At 57.9% G+C, this 22,615-nt stretch overlaps 1 protein-coding gene across 1 annotated transcript in view; it reads left to right on the top strand.

Annotated features, from left to right (window-relative positions):
• The first annotated feature begins 315 nt into the window (after window positions 1-315).
• Window positions 316-22,615, top strand: part of CTDP1 (CTD phosphatase subunit 1) — a 40,429-nt gene continuing 18,129 nt past the window's right edge. The window contains exons 1-10 of the mRNA XM_065889959.1: window positions 316-620; window positions 6,099-6,182; window positions 6,837-6,930; window positions 8,310-8,438; window positions 10,056-10,206; window positions 13,088-13,178; window positions 15,076-15,242; window positions 16,090-17,076; window positions 17,366-17,504; window positions 18,076-18,279. Of these exons, the coding sequence (XP_065746031.1) occupies window positions 316-620; window positions 6,099-6,182; window positions 6,837-6,930; window positions 8,310-8,438; window positions 10,056-10,206; window positions 13,088-13,178; window positions 15,076-15,242; window positions 16,090-17,076; window positions 17,366-17,504; window positions 18,076-18,279 (2,351 nt within the window). The remainder of the gene's footprint in view (window positions 621-6,098; window positions 6,183-6,836; window positions 6,931-8,309; window positions 8,439-10,055; window positions 10,207-13,087; window positions 13,179-15,075; window positions 15,243-16,089; window positions 17,077-17,365; window positions 17,505-18,075; window positions 18,280-22,615) is intronic.

Genomic DNA, 22,615 nt, shown 5'->3' with positions numbered 1-22,615 from the left:
GGCCCAGTCGCAGAAGCGTGGTTCTAGGACGCGCCCATTTCCTATGGCCGGCGGAGGACCTCTCGGGCCCCGCGTGGGCGTGTTTACACCCAGGCCCTCGGCGCCTGCGCGCACGCATGCGGTGGCACGTGACGTCGCACGCTGTCCCGGAAGTCGGCGCGGAACGGGTGGCTGGTGGAAGCCGGTGGTGCCGAAGGGGGAATCGAAGCGCCGCTGCCGCCTCTGCTTGGGCCGGGGGTCGCCCGGTAGCCCGCGATGGGCGCCGGACCCTGAGCGCCCACCGTCGCTTTTCCACAGCGCCTCCACTCGGCTGCGATGGAGGCACCGCCCAGCGGCCGCGTTCCCGCCGAAGGCGCCCAGCCGCCGGCGGTGGCCGAGGTGCGCTGCCCCGGCCCCGGACCGCTGCGCCTGCTCGAGTGGAGGGTGGCGGCTGGCGCGGCCGTACGCATCGGCTCTGTGCTGGCCGTGTGCGAGGCCGCCGCTTCCGCGCAGCCCACCGGGCCCGCCCCTACCCGCGCCGGCTCCGGGGGCTGCGTGCGCACGGAGCGCAGGCTGAGGTCGGAGCGCGCTGGCGTGGTGCGGGAGCTGTGCGCGCAGCCCGGCCAGGTGGTGGCCCCCGGGTGAGTGGGAAGGAGGGAGGGGGCTGAGGTCTAGAGGGAGTACTGGGCTTGGGCCGGGAAGGGGTCCTGGCCCGGCACTGGGTGGGAAGGGGTCTCCGGGACAGCAGCTGAAGGCTGCGCTCTGAGAGAACTTTGTAAGTTAGAGCCCACAGCGGCCTGGCTGCCTGCTCTTCTAAGGCAGGACGGCAGTCACTGCTAGTGACTCTACTAATCAGAGGCATCTGACTTTCTTAAAAACTCTCCGTCACCGAAATTGCACCCTTTGTAAAACAGTTGTGTTCTCTTTTCTCTCTTTCTGTAATAGGTGCCTCCCCCCAAGACTGCACGTTTGTAAACTAGGAAACCTAGGGGGTCATAGTGCGTACAGGACTAATCAGGCGTACTCCGTGCTTGTCGCAGTATCAGCTGTTGGGAGGCGTGCACTTCTTTAGGTTCTAGTAAACCTTGCGAAACGTGGTTGTAAAACGTGGTGCAGTTCTGCATCTCAGCTCAGGAAGGGGGTGCGGCCTGGGCACAGGTAGGTCAGAATGAGAGGTAGTAGTGCACCCTCCTGCCACAGGCTCTTGCTGTCGTACCTCTGTTTTAATCTAGTAAAGGTTTTTTTTTCTTTTTTAAAGTGTATGAACTTGTCAGTTTGTATCTTCTCCCTAAGTTGACCAGTGTTAGGTCAACTTAGGGAGAAGGCGTGTGCACATGACTGGTGTGGTGGTTTTCATCGTCAGGGACAGAAACCTGGGGCAGGTGAGCATTCCTGCCTCCTGCTTAGTGGCTGGTGTGCAGCTTTCCTCTGTGGGGACCTCAGTGCCCTGGGTGCTCAGTTCCCTTTCTGCCCACCCTGGCCCTCCCCGAGGGTTGTGGGGGGGCATCAGTCCCTGCTCCTCTCCCTGTGGCTCTCATTGGCCCTCTGGCTTTGGAGCATCTTCTACCTAGTCCACACAGCAGTGGGTGACCAGGATAGAACTGGCCCCCCTCGCGGTCCTGGGAGTCTCGTCCTGCATCCTTTCCTCTCCTCTCCTCTCCTCTCGTCTCTGGTGGGGAGCCAGGTCCTCAGCCTTCTGCTCAGATGCCTGCCCCTGTGCACTGAGTGCATCCACCGCCAGAGCTGTCTGCCTGGCCTCCTTTAGGGGACAGGGGCTCGCTGTGCTGTGTGTGTGTGGTACACTGTCAGCGTTACTTTGAAGTCAGGTCTTACCTGACCATTGCTTGGTCCATAATGAGCCTGTAAACCTGCCAGCTAAACGATGGAGGTGCACCCTGATGCTGCTGTATCACTGTGTAGAAAAACCCTGAGGGAACGACGTCTTCTCCATGTGGTTCTGTTCCTCTGCATGGAAAAGGCCACCAAGGCCCAGACGGGCCAGTTACTGGTCACAGCAGTTAGTGAGACTCGCGTGCATGCGTGGATCAGGACAGCCGGTCCTGCAGATCAGAGTAACCCAGTGAGGTCGTGTAACCAATCAGCCAAGTAGCTGATAGAGTGACAGGCTCCCAGCTGTGGGTAATTCTCTTTTTGGTGTGTTTTTGGTGTTTCAGGTCTTGGGGTATCTTACTGCAGTGGTTCATCGTGGGGCTTTTTGAGGATGTGAAGAGTAGTAGCATTTCTCCTGGAAGGCAGGTGTGTGGGGGAGGAAAGCACCAGCGCAGCGCCGGGCCCACCTGGCTGGAGTTGTCCTTGTCTCCATCTGCACTGCCCTCAGGACTCATCCTGACACGTCAGAGGTTGTTCCCAGGCAGTGAACAGGTGCAGGAACGTGGAAGTCCTGCCTCTGGGTGTACTGGGAATAATCAGTAGACACTGTTGTGATCTGTAATGGGATTGCGCGTTTTTGTAGTGCTTCGTGCTGGCGGGGAGAATGGGAACTATTCTGACTGAGACAGAGGAAGGGGCTGAGGTCCCAGGGGGTTTTGATGCAACAGCACTGCCCCTGCTGAGGCTTTGCCAGGGCTTCCTCTGCACTGCGCTCTCCTTAGGCTGCGTTTCTTCCAGAGCGTCCCCCTGCGGGGAAGTAGATAGAATGAGAGTCGGTTTCTGTCTTCGTAATATATATGTGGATTGAAATTATTTTGATTTGAAAATTTTCTGACAAGGCACTGCCTGCCAGAGAGTAAGTCTGTTAATTGTGTACCTGATGATGTCTTTCCCCCTCACCTGTCTGCTTTTTTTCATTGATGTCTCCAAAGGAAAGGAAAATATCTGCATAAAGTAATCAGGAAACAAGTGTGGTGATGGATAAGGACCGGAACGGGAGGAGGCTGTGTAGGTGCGCCTTTGCCTCTTCCGTTGACATCCAGCCAGCTTGATCTGTGCCTGTCTGAACCTGCTGTTTTTATCAGGGTTCTACAGTGCCGATGTTCTTAATTTCATCGTTTCTGCTTTATTTCTTGCTTCGTTTTCCTCTGTAAGAACAACTCATTTTTCAGTGTGGATTCAGGGGTTCTTATTTTATTCAGTGGCTTCTGGTCCGTTCCGATTACTTGCCTTAATACTCAAACTGTCCTGGACGTGGGAGCAGGCGCCCTTCCAGGTCCCGTTAACGCAGAGCATGGTCCTGTTTTCTGACACAGATGGCTTCTGCTCTCCCATCCCCAGCCCTGGAGTCAGCCATTTCTCCAAGAAATCCTGCTTTCTTTTAATGGAGAATGGCATTTAGAAACCACAATCTGGGTGCACAAAATAGTCTCTTTTCCTCCAATATTCTTCAGTACTCAGAGGTTTAGCACCTAGAAGAGATCCCGTAGCCCTCCTAACCTGTAAGACCTGCCCAGACCCAACACCTGACAGTGACTGCTCCAGGGAGCAGCGTGCTGGGGCCCAGCTCCCTGACACTGCCCTTTCTGATACACCCTGTGCTCTCTGACCTTCCTGTTGGAGCAGACACAAAAGCTAATGAGTACCAAAAAATCCGGAGAGTTTGATACTTGTGTGTTTTGGGGAAAACAACTTGTTTCGGAATTGCATTGATGATTATCCCATGGATTTTCCTAAGGGACGAACCAGGAAAGCTGACCTTTACGGGTGACTGGCCTGGCATTCTGCGGCTTGTTTCCTTGGCTGAAGCACTGGTTTTAGAGTTCACAGTGCATCAGTCCCTTGGCCGCGTGGAGGATTAGGGTGGAACACAGCCCACTCCACGCGTTTCACCCGGCCTGGAGCAGTGTCTGCAAAGCTGGAGGAGGAAACAACTTGTGCCGAAAAGGACGTTGCTGCCGTGCTCCTATCTCATTCCCTTTCCCTCTCTCTTGTCACGTTATCTGATGCAGAAGTCAGTTGGGATAGACAGTGTCATACTCAGATACTCAGCTCTGGCCCTGGAAAGCAGTTCCGAGTGATCTAGTAATTGACAGAAAGTACAGTCCGACCTCCATACCACAGGTTCCGCATCTGTGTATTCAGCCAAGCTTGGATCGAAACATTTGGGGGGTGGGGGGGAAGTTCAGAAAGTTCCAAAAAGCAAAACTTGAATTTACCACATACCAGCAATTATTTACACAGCGTTGACACCGTGTTGGGTGTCATAGGTAACTGAGAGGTAATTTAATGTACACAGGAGGGTGCCTGTAGGTTATATTGCAAATACTAGGCCTTTTTTTTTTTTTTTTTTTTTTCGGTACGCGGGCCTCTCACTGTTGTGGCCTCTCCTGTTGCGGAGCACAGGCTCCGGACGCGCAGGCTCAGCGGCCACGGCTCACGGGCCCAGCCGCTCCGCGGCACGTGGGATCCTCCCGGACCGGGGCACGGACCCGTGTCCCCTGCATCGGCAGGTGGACTCCCAACCACCACGCCACCAGGGAAGCCCACTAGGCCATTTTATATAACGGACTTGAGCATCCTCAGATTCTGATACCTGCGAGGTCCTGGAACCAGTCCCCTGCGGATACGGACGGGTGACTGTCAAGTCTGTTCCCTCCTTTTAATTTGGGCCGAGTGTTTCTGAGCTGCTGTACCCCGTAAGTTTCACTCCACCAGTGTGCCCACCAAGAGGAGCGGTGTGTGGAGGCTGAGCCCCCAGGTCATCGCTCCTGGCCCGGGAGCTCTCGGGTCACTGGTGTTCGTGTGGCCTGCACGTTGTCACGAGGTAGCGGGTCAGCGGAGCCTGTAACTAAAGTGTAAGCGGCCTCAGCGTATTTAAGCCTCCTGGGTTGGTGGATGAGCCAGTTACTGTTTCTCAGACACCTGCCGCCCGCGTCCCCGGAGGTGAGCGGCAGACTTTTCACCAGGTGCCGAAGGGCCCACACGCACCACTGGCCTGTGCGCAGCTGTCTGAGACACGCCTTTGAGCGGAGCAGGAGCGCCTCCGGTCCCCTTGCTGGCTCCACCGCGCCGTCGCAGATGCTTCCAGGGCCCCGTTCTTCCCCTCGGGCGCAGGAGAGCAGGGTCGGCTGGGAAGGGTCCCGGCGGGGAGGGGTCTGGGAAGGTGGGTGCCCCGTGTCAGCAGTGAACGCCCCCCAGAACCGACCGGGCAGGGAGGACCAGCTGCGGCCCGGCAGTGACCTCACCCTGGAACCCAGGGCATGGCCCGCGTGCGGCCGAGGTGCCGTGAGAGCTGGGAAAGCAGAGACCCTGACCAGGCCGCGGGCGGAAGAGCCCTGGAGGCGCTGCTGGGTGAAGGCGTCATGGGCACCTCGTGGAGGGATTTGGGTGGACATGGGGGGCTGAGGGGCCACACGTGGAGAAGGCCAGCCAGGACAGGGCTCCCCTGGGTGCCGGATCACCAGCGGCCGAGGCGGGCGGGACCTGGAGCAGGTGCCACCAGAAGGGCAAGGTCGAGGGAGGAGCCGCGTGTGCTCAGGGCAGCCCCTCGTCCGCCGCTCTGGTTTGTCTAGGATCGGGGCGAGGGGGGCAGTTTCAGGGAGAGGTTGAGACGGCGTTGAGGGTGGGAGAGGGGCCAGGCCGGCGGGGCCTGGTGTGCCCACCCCGCCCAGCACCGGGGTTGGGGGACGGGGCCGTCCTGGCCCAGGGCACCGAGTGGCTGGTCATGATGAGCAACGGGGCCGGAAGGGCAGGGAGGAAGGAGGCCCTGCTCGGAGGAGGGGTGTCGCTTCCCTGGTCTTGCCCCCCATTTGGCAGCTGTCTGCCCATGAAAATCATTTGCAGTCCAAAGCCTTTAGGATAGAAACGGGTGAGGAGGGAGGGGTGCAGAGCCGTCCACCCTCACGTGTGGGGCACCGACCAGAAGGCCGCTGGGCCTCAGAGAGGGTCTTTGCTTTGTGGGCAAATGCCCAGCAGGGCCTCCCTCACGACACTGGCACGGGGCACAGGTGTTTCATCGTAGATGAAAAAGTCCTTCATTTTATAGCCAGAGAAATGGCACCCCTGGAGGGTGATGTGAAGTTCAAGTTATGCAAGAGTCACCGGGAGAACTGGTACCAGAATCCAGGTGCCTTTGTGCCCACTCAGATGCTCTTTCCAGAGGAGTTGGATAAGGCAAGAGATTTTAGTTCCTGCTAACTTGTGACCGTTTTCACCCCCGATTCTAGGGCGGTTCTGGTGCAATTAGAAGGATGTAGCCACCCCGTCGTCATGAAGGGCCTGTGCGCTGAGTGTGGCCAAGACCTGACCCAGTAAGTTCTGGCAGCTTGAGAGTGGGACACCGTTCCCCCTGGAGCCCGAGGGCGGTGGGTGTGAGCGTGGAGGGACAGGTCGCCTGAGGGGCTCGGGTTGGAGGATCTGTCTCCGCTGCCCTTTGTCGGCCCGCATGTAGCGTGAGTCAGTCCGCTTCCTCTCTGGTTTGATTTCTTTGAGCTCTGGAAGCACTAAAGCATGTGTGCCGCCCACCCCAGGTGTGGTAGGAAACAGCTGGTGGGTTGGGATTTGCCTTCTCATCCCTGCTGAGTGAACCGCGCTTCCCCACTGGGACCGGCCATCCCTGGACGCAGCCGGCATTTCACAACCTCCAGGCCCCCATCTCGCAGCCTGGGCTAGTTTGCCACCACTGTTGAGCGGTTTCCCCCATTTGTACGTGTAGAGCAGTGTGGACTGTTCTGTACTTTCACGCTCTGGGCCTCTGTTTCAGTGGGACCATCTTTATTTTCAAAGGGAACTCTGTGAGTGTGACTCTTACTTCATTTTTTCCTTGGTTTTCCTGTCTGTTTTCAGACAGTGGGGGAAATTTCAGCACTAAGCCCACAGGACTCCTCAGCTAAAGCCTGAGCTAAAATTTCCGCGTAAGTTAATGAGCTGCAGGGGTCGCTTCACAGCGCCTTCTCGCTTCGCAGGCTGCAGAGTAAGAACGGGAGGCCGCAGGTGCCGCTGTCCACGGCCACCGTGTCGATGGTGCACAGCGTCCCCGAGCTAATGGTGAGCTCCGAGGTAAGTGTGCCCCTGTCAGGGGCAGCGTTTGGGAAGACGGTTCCTGAGAGCCGTGAGCGCGTCTGTGGGCCACTCTTAGCGTCAGGAGCGACAGGAGAAGACACCAGCTCTGTCGTCGCCGTCCCTGTGTTCCCAGTGTGCCCGCGGTGGATGGGTGGTTTATGTGGCGCACGTGGCCTGCCCGCGGGTGAGGGCTGCACCCCTTCCTCCTCCTTCCCCAAGCGATCCCGCCTGCAGGCAGCACTGCTCCGCGGGGCTGCGTTGGGGGAGCTCTCCAGGGTGCTGCAGCCGGACCCTGGGCTTGGAGAGCTGCGGGTGGGAAGAGAGCCGAGGGGGAAGCACAGAGCCCGCGCCCATCGTGAGCAGGGGTGAGGGGAGGGCATCTCGAGGGCTCCTGCCCGGGGAGCGGGGGGCCGAGCAGGAGCGGGGAGGTGTCAGGTCTGATCAGCGCTGGCTGCGTGGACGTGGGGTGGAGGGTGAGGGCCCGGTGCTGTGCTCTCATGTGCAGAGACGTGCGAGTGCTGGAGAGATGTCTGGAAAGAAAAAGGTTGCTTTTTGTACATTGCCGTGTTGGTCAGAGGCCTCCTGACACCTGGGCCAGGGTCCACACGGTGGGGTGAGTGAGCGTCGCCAGGACTGGGCACTAGGCACGGTGCCCACCTCACGGGGCTCTGTAACAACTGGCTTCTTGTCTTATCGCAAGGCAGTCTCAGAGCTCTACGTTTTTGCAGGTAGTAGGTAAAAGCTCTCTTCAGTGTTATAATTTTATTAGGTGTGTGCTTTTAAATGATATGTACCTACTTTGTCTTTCATGGGAAAGACAAAGTGCGAGGTATATGATTCTGGTTTTTCTGAATTGCTGAAATTTAAACAAATACAAATAAAGTGTATGTTTAAGACAAAACAAGAAGTTTGAGGATAGAAAGAGAAGAAGGCGCCCCCCGTCGTTTCTGCTGTGAAGGACTAAGCCTCGCCTGTCCTGCGTGAGCCGCTTCAGGAGCGGACAGCGGAATCCCCTCCGCCCCACGCTCAGCTCACTGCTTGTCTCAGCTCTGCCGGTCACTTGGCCTGAGCGGCTCCAGAGCCTTCGGCTGAGTCTGTATAGACACAGCCACTTTCTTCTCAGCCCCCGTTCACCAGTCTACCTGTTTAATGAAAAGCAGTCACAAGTCGGAGTGGCTTCAAGAGGGTTGGACCACACAGGACTGGCTCCGGGCACTGGGGCCTAGTCCCCAGGCCGCTAGGCTTGCGAGTGAGGCGGGCGAGGCATGTGGGGCCGTGAACCCCTCGGCTTCCTCTTCTGTTTTCTCATAAGACCGAGTTTTGCTTTGGATCCACATGTACTTGCTATGTCGTCTCTCTTTTTCCTTTTTAACTAGCAAGCTGAAAAGCTAGGAAGGGAAGACCAGCAGCGACTGCATCGCAACAGAAAACTAGTGCTCATGGTGGACTTGGACCAGACCTTGATCCACACGACGGAGCAGCATTGCCCGCAGATGTCCAACAAGGTGAGCTCCTCTGGGGGCCGGGCGGGGGTGGGGCAGCTCATTGAGCGACGCACGCAGGCCTGTGCAGCTTGGGTACAGGCTTCGTCTGAAGGAGCGTGGATCCTTGGCTCAGTAAGTGCGCGGGCGCAGGGCGCTCTGCTCCAGAAGCTCTCGGCCACGGTGCGGAGGACGGTGAGTAGCTGGTGAGCGCTGGCGTCGAGTCCCTCACCCGCAGAACAGCGTGTGCTTTTCAGTTACGTAAGTCTTTGATGTCATGGGCTCTTCTGTAAGATGCCCTTTGTGTGACGTCCGCGATTGGCAGGCGTCTCAGGGGTTTCCTGCATCACGACCGCTGCACTCAGGCTGGGGGGCAGAGCTTGAGGGCATGGCTGCCGCGAGCACCGCAGCCACTCGGGCTCGTTCTGCCTGCGAAGCCGGGCCTTTTCACTCCTTTCCTAAGAGTTTGCACAGTTACGCCACTCCCGTTCTCGGCTTGTGTGGCAGGAGGGTGTCCTCAGGGCCATGTGGACGGCGCTCAACTGCTGCTGGGGGCTTCCCTGTGCCTCTGCCCACACCTGCCCACTGGCCAGGCCCCTCTGGACCCCCAGACAGCATCAGGACGCATGGCAACCCCCCGCCTCGCCCCCAACTCCGGACCCACAGGACACCTGCTGGCGACAGCCAGAGAGGCATGTTGAATCCTTAACCTCGGAGATCCTAACTTGGGATTTTAAGGATGTTTCTGTTGTAGCTTCTGGACGTTTTAGCTGTTGAGTATGGTGGAAGGTGTTTTATACCATTTCACACTCCCAGATGCTTTGCCAGAACAGCCCCATCATGTGGGATGTGACGAATTTGGAGCTAGCAAAAAATTAAATAGGCCTCAGGTTGTTTCCTTTCTTTTTAGTTTATTACTACTGAGAAAATGAATGACAAAGAGGATTGAAAGGATCAAAGTTTAACTCCCTGAGGAGAGTGGACGTGCGTGCACGTTAACCACGTGTATGCAGGTTGTCTGTCTCCTAAAGACGTCCGCGAATCCTGTTTCAGCTTCTGTGTTTCATTTGTAAGGTAGTAAAGTTGCCTCTTAAACCGTCCGTGAGTTAGACTGAGTGATGTGGGACCTTTGGTTCGCGATCATCACTAGCTCTGGGAGACACTGTCAGTAGGCCCCTGGAGATGGGTTCTAAGCGGTCCGCAGCAGCTCTGCTGCTTGCTGCTATGTGCAGTGGCTCTCAGGGGTGCTCGCTTTGTCCGTGATCAGAGAAACAGGGTTGGCAAGACGGTCAGGGTGTGTAAGCGTCCACCGGTGTCCTGATAGCCTTTTAGTGAAGCCCTCGGACAGCCGAGTTACCATAGTCATCACAGGAAGTTATCCCAGGTAGGTAGTTACCTGGTCGTTCTGGGTAGCTCCATGCTTGTCCTGGGCGCTTACCGTAGATGGTTACCGCAGCAGGGAAGGTGGAGCCCCCCTCCGCCACAGAGCGTGAGAAAGGAGAGCGTTTCTGTGGCGTGGGCGTGGTTCACTGCACATCAGCTCCCGCAGGTGACCCGTGCAGCGGTCACGTGTCACATGTCAGCCGCAGGGCCAAGCCTGCACGGCGGCTCCCACCCCATGACTGGGCCTGTTCTCTGCAGGGCATATTCCACTTCCAGCTGGGCCGGGGCGAGCCGATGCTGCACACCCGTCTGCGTCCGCACTGCAAGGGGTTCCTGGAGAAGATCGCCAAGCTGTACGAGCTTCACGTCTTCACGTTCGGCAGCCGGCTGTACGCACACACGATCGCAGGTGAGCGGGCCGCGGGTTCAGTCCCCTCACTGGACACTTAACCTTTGGCTTCTCTCTTTCTCTCGATGTTTCTTGAAGATGAAGGGGAAAGATCAGGAAGGTCTCCCAAACTCAGTTTCAGCCTCCCAGCTGGCAGGTGGGGGCCCAGTTAAGTCGGTCCATAGGCTGCGGGCGGACGAGAACCTCCCTGCTCTGCCGGGCCCACGGGCCGTGACAGACGCGCTCCAGTGCAGAGGGCAGGCTGCCATCACTCCGGTCAGCTGCATGCCACGGGCCTCTTTGGAAGTTGGTCAGGACCACACATACGTGGAAAAGTAGAAACTCTCGCTATGAGGGTTCTGTTAAAAAATGTTAATCCGTTTGGAAATAGCTCTGGAGCCACGTTGCTTGGGTTTGTCTGCAGTTAGCGCTTTCAGCGCAGACAGAACAGTCTCTCTTACTTGGAAGGGAGCAGCGTGATGATGTATTAACCTGCTGTCCTAGTTCGGGCTTGCGGTTCTGTGCTGGCTGCTCTCCTGCATGGACACCGGAGCCCCCGGCCCCCAGCTTTGGCTGGGGACGGGGCGAAGGGCACCAGCTTCCCCTGCGTAGGCACATTTGGGCTCTAGCCCACTGGGGCCCATCACTGGACATTGGCACCCGCAGTATGTCACAGCTCCTAAGGATTAGTTACAGGTACGATAAACTAAGTACTTTTAAATGCAGACACCTTTGCAGACGGGTCTTGGTCTTGTCAGTGGAGAAATACATTTTAAATTCCCCTTTGACACTTGGTGCCTTTGTAGGAAATGTTAGTCGCAAACACAGAGGCAGCGTCATTAGTTAATCCATCTTGGAACTGACATTCAGCGTGTTCCCTTCAGTGTATGGCTGCTCTGCGGCTCCGCGGGAGCGTGGTCTGGAGACTGACGCAACTCCTTTGCAGAGTTCTCACACCGCTGAGTAAGCCACAGCCCACGTGGGAATGGCAAGTGACGTCTTCAGGTGCGGCCTCAGGCTTCTCCTTGTGGCCGTCACCTCTGGAACCTGGCCTCGCTAGGTGTCAGTTAGTGAGGCACGGAGAGCACCAGCGAAGGTCCCGGGGCGGGCATCCCTGCTCAGCCTCCGCCCCGCCCCCACCCCCCAGGGCCTGTGGCCATCGCCGCTTCCTGAGGTTCCTGAGAACAGGGCTCGCCCCATCTCAGGCTGCGCCGTGTGCCGTAGGATGCCAAGTGGCAGCAAGTCCAGACGAGGCCGTCACGAGGAAACAGCAGGCAGTATCCCAGCGACAGTGGGTGCAGAGACCCCCCAAGCAGTACCTCGACCAGGGGACCCGAGGTGGTTCGGCCACCCCAGTGAGGGCGTTGAGAGCGGCCACGGTTTACCTGCAGAGCGGGCCCGGGAGGAAGCACGTGACCCCCAGGGCTGGTGCCCCACACAGCCCTGGGAGCTGCGAGGCCTTCGGGGGCACAGGGATTTGAGCCTAGTGGCACGGTGCTTTCAGCTGGAAGGAGTCGGCTGACCGGCCGTGTCAGTCTGATCATTTGCGGGTGACAAGCAGAGGTCACACGTGCGGAGGCCTGACAGTGGTTTTAACAGTGATGGTTTTCGTAACTTCCTCTTCCTGTCAACTTTACTGTTTTCACACAATGTGTACTTTCGGTGTAGCGAGGATAGAAACGCTTCCATTGGGGCAGAAATGTTAAGCGTTTTGCGTGCTTTTCATTTATTGTAGAGGCTCTGATACTTAATGTTTCAGATTTAGCCACTGAGAGGCTTCAGCGTTCATACAAGTTCTTTACATAGTAAAACGGTAGTGTGTGTTTCTCCTGCGAGATGGGCGTTGTCTGTCGATGAAGCACTGACGACTCAGTGACCTCGAGGCCCTGAGCACCGGGCGGCTGCCGCCCCACTGCACAGGGGCCCTCAGGAGGGGCACACGGCTCCGCCCGGAGGAGGACCTCGGGCTGCAGGCCTAGCGACCGGTGACGCGTCCGTCTCCGTCAGTAGTAGGAAATAGTAAGGCGTGGGTGTCAAACCTGCAATGTCAAGGGTCCTGTCACCGAGGGAGGCAGCTATGGGCGGGCCGTGTGGGAGAGGACGCACGCGAGGTTATGAAGGTGCCTCCTCGTCCATGTAAAGAAAGGCTTGAGGAAACACGGGTTCTCCTGTCACGGTGTGAGTTTAGGAGTGCTGCCCGAACACCCCGCCCTCCCCTTTGCTTTGCGAACTCGAAGGTCAGGGAGATGACAAAGGTCATCTTTGGGATTTGCTTTGCGAACACGAAGGTCAGGGAGATGACAAAGCCAAACCGGCATTTGAACTCCTGTCGGGCGCCACTTCTGTCGGCGACGGGCTCCTCCCTGATGCCACTCCGAGTCCCCTGCGAGGTGGGCAGACGTGGTGCTAATTACCTGCGGCTCTGAGCTTCCGGGTAACACTAAACTTTGTTCATCCCGTCTGCTGTCCCAGCAAGATTCCAGGTGATGTGAGATTCAGTCAACATTTCCTGGACCAAAGCCCTTACCTGCATTAAGATTAGAGGGAAGGAGGGCTTCCCTGGTGGCACAGTGGTTGAGAGTCCGCCTGCTGATGCAAGGGACACGGGTTCGTGCCCCGGTCTGGGAAGATCCCACATGCCGCGGAGCGGCTGGGCCCGTGAGCCATGGCCGCTGAGCCTGCGCGTCCGGAGCCTGTGCTCCGCAATGGGAGAGGCCACAACAGTGAGGCCTGCGTACTGCAAAAAAAAAAAGGATCAGAGGGAAGGAGCTGTAAGAGGGTGACGGTCTCACCTGGAAGAGGAAAGTGCTCACTGCTGGTGCCCTGTCTGCACATCACCGCGCGTAGGAAGGGACGTCAGTGCATCGCAGACACCTGACCTTGTCCTGTTTTCTTTTCAAAGGCTTCTTAGATCCTGAGAAGAAGCTTTTTTCACATCGAATATTATCGAGGGACGAATGTATTGACCCGTTTTCCAAAACGGGGAACCTCAGGTATGTACCTGGCTGTGCACATCTGAGGTCACCGTTCAGTTTCCGTCGTAAAGTCTGCGTTTTGAGCGTCAGCCCAATCGTTCTGTATTTATTCTCCCAGTTACCAGCGTCCACTTGCTGGCACGTAGCGAGTCTGCTGTCTTCTAACCAGACCCCTCCCTTCCCTGCTCTCCTTGAATGTCCAGGCAGTGGTGGCTCCTGGGGCACTCGGGCCAGAGCCCGGGGCAACATGGGTGTCGGGGGAGGAGTGAGACCAGGGCCTGGGGGATGCGTGGAGAGATGGTCTGGGTGGCCCAGCCCCCAGAGCCTCCCCAGAGGGCGAGGGGGCTGTTTGGCCTAGTCGGGAGTTTTAGGGGGTGTTGGCACCTCGGGCTTCTGTTTCCTTAAGACCTGCGTGCTGTGCAGTGCACAGTCGGTTATCAGATCCTAAGTCGTGCTGCTCTGCACTGGCGCTCGGCCTGCTTCCACGTCCTTCCATCCCCGTGTGCCCCTCCCGATCCGGGTCTGTGTGCTCTTACACCGGGGCTCCCTCCCATCCCCCCCGAGAGCTGATGTATATTCTTGGGAATTTCCTGCTCACTCTACAAGGAATTTCCCCACTGCTACCCAGAAAGGTCGCCTCCCCCCATTGTGTCCTCCTGTGTCAGGTATCGCTTTCTTCATGGCTGTTGATTCTTAAGACTCGGACAATAACAGCTGTGGCCTCAGTGGCCTTTTGGCTGGCGTTGGCCACCCTTAGCTAACATTTTGTGTTTCAGATTTAGGGTATCCACACAGACTGAGACCTGTTCACGTCTGTGGGATACAAGAAGAGAATCAGAGTACTTGTTTCGGAAACAGTTCTCGTGTTTACTGCCTAGGCGTCCGGACGAGCAGATACGAGGACAAAGGACGTTGAGGGAGGGTGTGATGACTGGTTCGGGGGGACAACCTACCCGAGGCTGAGCGTGTCGGAGGGGAGGGGCTCCATGGCAGCTCCGGGGGCGGCACTTGGCTCTGTTCCCCGGTCTCGATTTGGTGTGGTTTTCACCTCCCTCGTCTGGAATTAAATGTGCTAAAGGCATTAACTGTGTAGGTCATTTTAGCTACCGCTTATGTTTTGCCTATGGAAAACAGACTCACCGAAGACAATTCTGGGCACATGAACGTTCTTTTCTGACTAGTTGTAGCCTTTAGTAGCAGCTAGAAAACCTGAACGATGACATGCGTTTCTCCTGGGTTTGTTTCTCGATCCTAGAAAACAGGCAGGAAGCACTCATCCTTCTGAATTTTGCATCCTTGCGCCTGTCTGTCTGAATCTAAGTGTTCTGGGCAGAAATCAAGTGAAAAGACCACAGAGCAGGCCTGTGTCCATAAGGTGGCTTTTTGGACCCTTGTTAACATTCTTCCTCCACCCATACATCCTCGTAGCTTTCGGGAATACAACAGTCACTTTCTGGACTTGGCATCGTGTAGGTGCCCCAGCCGAGATTTGAGGAAGGCCTTGCCCTCCTGCCTGTAACTGATAGCTCTTACCTGGCACAGGCCGATTACCTGTGTTTGTAAATAAAGCCGTGTTGGGATGTGGCCGGGCCCGTTGGTCTGTGCCAGCTTCCCCTGGGTGAGGGCTTTCCATGGCCCCAAACAGTAAACCCTTCACTCTCTGGCCCTTTGAAGAATTTGCCATGACTCCCGCCTTAAGGAGTGTCAGACACTGGAGAAAAGTGGAACTATCTTAGTATAACTTTCTCTGGAAACTTTTTTGAATGTGAGCGAAACAAAAGCCCTTCAGTGCAGTTTGCATCTGGTTCTGATTAATGCGCTCTCTGCTGGTTTCATATAAAAGATGGTCTTGACATTCGATCGATGATGACCTTTTGTAAATTGTGTTAGTAGTTCCGCTGCATTTTACTTCTAGAAATCTTTTTCCTTGTGGAGACTCCATGGTTTGCATCATCGATGACCGAGAAGATGTGTGGAAGTTTGCCCCCAACCTGATAACTGTGAAGAAATACGTGTACTTCCAGGGCATAGGTGACATCAATGCCCCATCCGGGTCCCGGGAGCCCCAGGCGAGGAGGAGAGGTGGGTGTGGCCCCTCCTGGCTGTCAGATAGCACCGGCTCTGTCCTGTCTCTGTTGTGGCTGCTGTTAATTCAGGATTCAGTTTGGTTTGGGTCATTATTTATATTTCAGTAGTCATAGAGATTGTGGGGTTTATTTATATTATGCTGAAAAACGTGGTATTATTTGGTTTCAGTTTAGGTTTTGTTTTTTTTCTTCTACTAGTACCAGCCTAAACATTTTTCCCGTTGAGTAAAGATTAAAGAATACTATTTAATTTAATGCATCTGAATACTACCTTTCATCCCGGCTTTCCTTGAAAGACAAGCACGACACTGGGAGTTTAGTGTGTGAGGCTCCAGCCCGTGGGTGGTTGGTGCCGGGCCCCGGCCCAGAGCCTGCGGGGAACCTCCCAGGCGAGCTGGAACCCAGAGTCTGAAAAAATTTTAAAGTTTTGGTTTGAAGTGTTTCTGATGATCTTTAGCTTTTAAATAACCCATTTTGAGGCGCACAGTTATTGCTGTAGTCACTGAAGTAGAACTTTGAGGTGTAGGCAGGGGAGTGAGACCCCAGGGCACCCTCGGGGGCGAGGCTGCACAGCACAGCTCGAGCTGGGCCTGATCTGACCACAGCCTGGGAACCAAGCATGTTCTGCACATCTCGTACCACTGTGGAACCCAAAACGAGGTGACCGGGTGAGGCCCACAAACCTGAGATACCCTCCAGCCCTTCCCGGCTGAGGGTGCCGCTCCCTGGCCAGAGGTGCCTCCAGCTAGCAGCTGGGGGCAGGTGGATGGAGTTTGTTTCCACAGGGGGTTTCCTCTTAAATGTTAGGTAACGGTGACCTTGTCTCTCATGCACACGTGCAGTCAGTCCTTCTCCTAAAGGTGCCGACGCCACGGAGCAGCCTCCATCCGTCAAGGATCCCGAGGAAGGAAGGCAGGTGTCCGGGGTCGAGCAGAGCAACGGCCTCGGGAAGCCCACGCGGGAGCTCAACGGGGGCGCAGGCCCTCGTGGGGGCTGGCCCTGTCCCGGGCAGGAGGAGGAGAGGGGCGCTCGGCCCGCCGCCTGCGCCCCCTCTGCTGACGGCCGGGGGCCCCTGGCGGGCACCCAGCAGCACGGGCGGACACCGCCAGAGAAGAGGCCCGTGCTGGGTCTGGTGGGCCCTGACCCGGACCCAGATGTCCCCAGTGACAGCGGGAGCAACAGTGAGTCCGAGGGCCGGCCGTCCCCCATCCCCTCTGATGGGGAGAGTGGGGAGAAGAGGACCCGGAGAAAGCCTGCGGCCACCCGCCATGCTGGGGACATCGTGGCCCAGGGCGGCGCCTCGGGCGCCAGTCCGTGTGTGGAGCCCGGGCCCGGCGTCCAGGCGGCCGTGCAGGGGGAGGGCGAGCGGGACAGCCTCTGCGGGCTGGGCGGCGGCTGTGCCGACAGGAGGGAGGCCGAGACAGAGTCCCAGAACAGCGAGCAGTCAGGCATCACGGTGGGCGAGTCCCTGGACCAGAGCGCGGAGGAGGAGGAGGAGGAGGAGGAGGACGCCGATGCCGACGACCACCTGGTCCACCTGGAGGAGATCCTCGCCCGCGTGCATGCCACCTACTATGCCAGGTATGACTGCTTTCTCCGCGGGGAGACCCAGGACGCCCCCGACATCCGGAAGATCGTCCCCGAGCTGCGTGGCAGGGTGCTGGCCGACGTCGCAATCATCTTCAGCGGGCTGCACCCCACGAACTTCCCCATCGAGAAGACGCGGGAGCACTACCACGCCACGGCCCTGGGCGCCAGGATCGTCACCCAGCTGGTGCTGGAGCCCGGCAACCCCGACCGGGCCACCCACCTGATCGCCGCGCGGGCCGGTGAGTCACGCCCTCCTGCCCCGGCCCCGACCGCCTCCGGGTGGGGCTCCGGCTGCCTCCACGGTCCGCGCTGCGGGGGCACCCAGGTGTCACTGCTCCCCGAGGCCCCGGGCTCGAGGCTGTGGGGTGGGTGCCGACGTAGAGAAACAGGGCCCTTCAGGAGCCATCACACGGTGGGCCCTGCTCTGAGGGCTGTTCCCTCCAGGGCCCCTACTGTCCCCGCCGCCCCAAGCCCTGACGGCGGACCAGTGGCCCGCGGCGGCTCCGAGCCAAGTGCATGTGCCCGCAGGCACGGAGAAGGTGCGCCAGGCCCAGGATTCCGGGCAGCTGCACGTGGTCAACCCCGACTGGCTGTGGAGCTGCCTGGAGCGCTGGGACAAGGTGGAGGAGCGGCTGTTCCCGCTACGTGACCCGGCCAAATCCCAGAGGTGGGCGCCCGCGGGGGGCTCAGAGGGAGGGTCCGCGCTGGAGCCCACACAGCCGCTGCTCCCGCTTGGGAGACGCCGCCGCCCCCGCCGCACAGACTGTCACAGAGTACCTCTGACCAGTGTCACCTGGAGGAGAAGCGGAAGTGCTTCTCCTAAGACACAAGTCAGCTTTAAGCAACGAATCCTAGTTTGCGGCTGTTTCTTTCACAGCTGGGACGTGGTCCCGTCGAGTCACAGGGTCTTTACAGAGTCCAGCGTGGAGGGAGGGGGTGGCCAGGACGAGGGATGGGTGCAGAGGGCCCGTGGGCAGAGCCAGGCGGCACGGACAGCGCACCGGCTCCATCAGATCAGGTGCTGTGTTCAGAGGTGAAGCCGAAAACAGTGTCAGAGAGATAGCGGTGCAGCCCGCGCTCTCCAAGGGGCCTTGTGTCCGCAGCCGAGGTCGAACCCCAGGCTTAACGGAGAACCACGACTTCACGCGGGGATCCACAGTCCCGGCGGGAGGGAGGCGCGGGGGGTCCCGATCTGTTCCGGCCTCTCCTCACCGCCCTCGTTCTTGCCTACCCCCCAGGGAGGACAGCCCGGCCGCCTTTCCCGACAGGCAGGGCCTGCTTCCAACCACCCTGTTTCATCCAACACCCGTGCATCCCAAGGCCCCTCCTGGCCCTGAAGTTCGGATCTACGACGCCAGCACGGGCAAGCTCATCCGCCAGGGTGCTGCGGGCCCCGGGCCCCCTGGCTCCCTGCCGGTGCACGCAGAGCTCTCCTCCTTCAGGTACGCGCGCCCCGCGCGCAGAGGTGTCCTCGCAGGGCTTAGCCAGCAGGCAGCAGAGTGGGGTGCCTGTGGGGTCGGGCCGGGGGCGCAGTCCTCACCCGTGCCCACGTCGGGCCTTTCTGCATGTTCTTCCATCCTGTCTCGGGTCCTGGGACTGGGGCAGACGAGTCCGTGGCTCAGCCTGGACCTGCAGACGCCCCACCTTTGCTCGGTGCCAAGGGGTGGCCTCAGGCGGCTGGACCTGACCCTCCTGCCTTGCCCTTCGGGTCCGTCCCCGCTGCCACCCCCAGAAGGGCCAGTTGGGAGCAGCTCTGCTCTGTAGCCCCGGCCCTCAGGTCACAGGTCACACTGGTGGCCGTGGCAGTTGGTAAATAGGAACATAGAGAGAGACCCAGGTCGGGGAGGAAGGCACTGCCCGGAGGGAACGTGGCCAGTGGTTTCCACACGTGTCTCCACGGGTGTCTGTATCCTTTCTGCCTGTTGACTGGAAATCAGCTGAGTTGGGGACCTTACAGAGCACCCCGTAAACCCCTTAGCACTCCGAGGTGAAAGTGAGGGACCTGAAGCTTTGCTCCGTTTTTGAGGAGTGGCCACTGCTTTGAAACGCCTGTGCCCCTGCTGAACACATGGGGTCTTGTTTCCGGGTCCCCTCCTTTCCGGAGCCCCGAGCCCATCCCGAGAGCCACTTCTGCTGTTAGCGGCTCCCGTGTGGCGGTGGATTTCTCCTGCTCTGGTGGCCCGGCAGGCCTGCGCTGACCGCGTGGCTCCACCAGAGTGCTCGATACAGTGGGCAGGGAGGGACTCGCCCGATTCCCTACCCTCTGGCCACGGCAACAGGCCGCAGGGGCCGACGTGAGCCCGGGTGACGCCAGCAGAGTGGATGTGGACGAGGGGCCCCTGGAGGCCAGCGGGGTGTCAGTTGACCCTGCGGCTGGGCTCCAGATGTAGACAGACGCCCGGGGTTTAGGCCAGTTTCAGTTGGGCTATCGGTTGGTGGATTATTTTGTTCTAGAAGCATCGTCGCTGACTAAGCTCTGATTTTCTTCCGACAACGTGACATTTAATTACTTGAGAAGGTGCACTGTGATCTCAGTGCTGCCTGTACGCCCGTGGAGTTACTTCCAGAGCGGGTCACTAGGTTAAAGGTCGTGGGTGTCCTTGACTTTAATAAATGGGGGCAGTTGTTTGCTACTTTGCCAAAGATTTGTTGGGATTTGTGTCCCGCCCGGAAGGACCGGCCCCTCCCTCTCCTTCCTCCTTGATCGGTCTCAAGGCGCACGGCCGCCCTCTCTCTCCGGTGAGGCCCAAACTGGGCCTCCCACAGGCGACGACCCCGGGTGTGTCTGAGGGTGAGAGGTGCAGGGTTGGGGGGCAGCACCCCTCACGGAGACAGCGGGCCGCGAGTGGCCCCGGGCTTCCCGACCTCATGCACTGAAACGTATCTCCCTGCACGGACAGCCTCTGCAATTCCGAATTCCTTTTCATTTACCCTTGGTTTGTCGTGGGCTATAAGTTGTGAACGTTTTGTTTTCTTCAGTAAAGGTTTTATTCTGAGACAATCGTAGGCTCCCAGGCAGTTGTCAGAAATAACAGAGATCCCAGGGACCGTTAACCCGCTTCCCCCATTGGCGTCATCTCACAGAACTGGCCGTAGGGTGCAGCCAGTCTCGAGCCGGGACGCCAGCACTGGCCTGGTCCAGACGTAGCATCCGGCCCCACCCGGGCACCCCCGGCCCATCTCCAGCCCTCCCAGCCCCACCCCCAAGCCTAACCCGGCCACCACTGGTCTGCCTCTGTCCCTGTACTCCCGTCATCCCAAAAAGACGGAGTAAGTGGAATCACACGGTGTGCAGCTCCACTCCGCACAGTTCCCTGGAGATTCCGCCCCGATGCGGCCGTGTCCGCTGCTGAGGAGTGTTTCGTGGAAAGAGGTACCGCGGCTTCTGTGGCGTTCACCCGCCGAAGGTCATCTGGGGTGTGTCCAGCTCTGGAATGTTACTGATACGGCCGCTGCTGTTGTAAACGTCTGTGTACGTCTCTGCTTCTCCTGAATCAGCGCCCAGGAGTGGGACTGCTGAGTTGTACAGTGAGCGTGTTTAGTTTTACAAGAAGCCGTCCAGTTTTTTTCTGCAGTGGTGGTACCTTTTACGTCCCCACCAGCGGGTGGGGGACATTGTTTCTCTGCATCTGGTGCCCCCGTTTCCATTTGAGCCTCCCTGAGGGTGTGGGACGTGTGGTTTCATGCTCACCCTTTCTCTCGGCCCTTTGCCCCTGTGGAGTCTCCTCAGCGAGATGTCCCGTCGCCTGCCCGTGCATTCGAGGCCCTTAGGGTGTCTCGGGTCCTTGTCCTGCGTCCGTTGCGAGCCTTGTGGAAGCTTCTCGTGCTGTGGGGATGCCTTCCACCCTCTTAACAGAGTCGTTGGCAGAACAGACGTTTCCTGTTTGGGGGAGGTTCTCTGACTGGTTGTCTTTCCGTGAGTCATGCTTCGGTGTCAGGTCTGTGGACCCTGCCTGGCCTGGATCCTGGTAGTTTCATGTATTGTATTTAAGTCCGTGATCTGTTTCGAGTGAGTTTTGGCCTAACGTGAGAGGTTTGAGGGTGGGGCCGTTTGTGGGCAAGGCCCTCTTTCCTCCATGGGCTTGTTCTGCACCTTTGTTGGACTCAGGGGACCGTATTCCTGTGGGTCCGTTCTTGGGTCCTCTGTCTCTTCCAGTGGTTGGTGGGCATTTTTGCCTTTTTCCTAGTCTGAGGGGGGAAACGTTGAGCCTCTCACCGTCACACGTGGTGTCGGCTGCGAGTTTCTGTAGCTGCTCCTCCTTGGATTCCTCCTGTCTTCCCTGTGTTTCACCGTGAATGGCTGTTGAATTTCTGCATCGCTTTCTCTGTGTTGACCTCAAGCTCACGCAGTTTTTCTTCTTTGGCGTGTTACTTGAGTCGTATTTCCCTTGTAACTGGAGTAGCATTTCTCTCACTGCTCTCAAGGTTTTTTTTCCTTGTCTTGAATTGCAGATTTGATGGTGATGTGTCTTAACATGGATGTGGGCGTTTATCCTGTTGCGGATTCACTTAAGAGTCTCGAATCTGAAAGTTTCACGTCGTTTTTGCCAAATTTGGGGCATTGTTTCCGGCCATTATTCTTCAAGTGCTTTTTCAGCTCTGCGTGTTTCTCCTCTCCTTCTGGGGCACCAGCAGTGACATGATCGTGGGCTCTCACTGTTGTCACGTGGGCCTGAGGCTGTGTGCGGTTTTTCCTCTTCAGTCTGTTTCCTGTCGTTTACATGGAGTACTTTCTCGGGTGTCTTCAGATTCAGATTTCCTTCCCTCTGTCCCCTCCGTTGGATACTGAGCCCACCTAATGCATGTTTTCATTTGTTTTCACTTCGAAAATTTCCATTTGGTTCTTCTCTTTATCTTCTATTTCGTTCCTGAGGCTCTTTGTTTCTTTCGTTTATTTCAAGCGTGCTTGTAATTGCTTATTGAAGCATTTCTTTTTCTTGAGGATACTTTGGAATCTTTGTCAGACAGTTCTGTCATTTCTGTCACCTCAGTTGACATCTCCTGATGGTCTTTTTTCAGTCAGTTGGAGATCTTCCTGGCTCTTGGTGTGACAGGTGGTTTTCAGTTGAAACCTGGAGACAGGTCTCTTTCTGAGAGTCTGGACCTTGCTGAAACCTTCTGTTTAGCTGGCTTTCGCAGGCCGTGCTCCCGCAGCAGAACTTATAAGACACCTCCTCACCCCTGCCGGGCAGGGGCAAAAAAAGTCCAGGGTCCCACTCGGCCTCCGCTGACGCCGGCCTGGGGGTCACTGTTACTGCCGGGCAGCCTTGGCGCGGGGTCCACGACAGTCTGACGCCTCCCGGTTTTCGCAGGAGGGTGGGCTCCACTGACACTGCAGCGCGTCACGGACCTGCTTAGAAAATGTAGAACTAGGATCTCGGACCAGGCAGAGTCCACACACTTGACAGCGGAAGCATGACCCATAGAAAGGAAACTGATCAGGAGCTTCCTGCCAGTGAGAAACCTCTGCTCTGCCAGCGACTCTGCCGCTGGCTCCGTGACGCCCCCGCGCGGTGGGGCGAGGGGAGGCAGTGGGCGGGGTTGCTGTCCAGTCCCGTGCTGGTGGCTGCGGCTGCCCGTGAGCCGGGCCTGCCCGTGGGCGTGTCCAGCTGCCGGTTCCCGGGATGAGCAGCGGGAAGCGCCAGAGGAGCCACCGTGGGGCCTGGGGCTCGGGCCGTGCGTGCGGAGCCGATTCAGAAGCCACAGGGAATCTGCTTGCATTTCTGCAAATCTCTCTGGCTTAGCGGAAGACGGGGTTCCCACCTGCCTCCTGGTCCA

The sequence above is a fragment of the Phocoena phocoena genome, chromosome 13, assembly GCF_963924675.1.
Source record: "Phocoena phocoena chromosome 13, mPhoPho1.1, whole genome shotgun sequence".
Taxonomy (NCBI): domain Eukaryota; kingdom Metazoa; phylum Chordata; class Mammalia; order Artiodactyla; family Phocoenidae; genus Phocoena; species Phocoena phocoena.
This window is presented reverse-complemented; position numbering and strand designations above follow the sequence as displayed.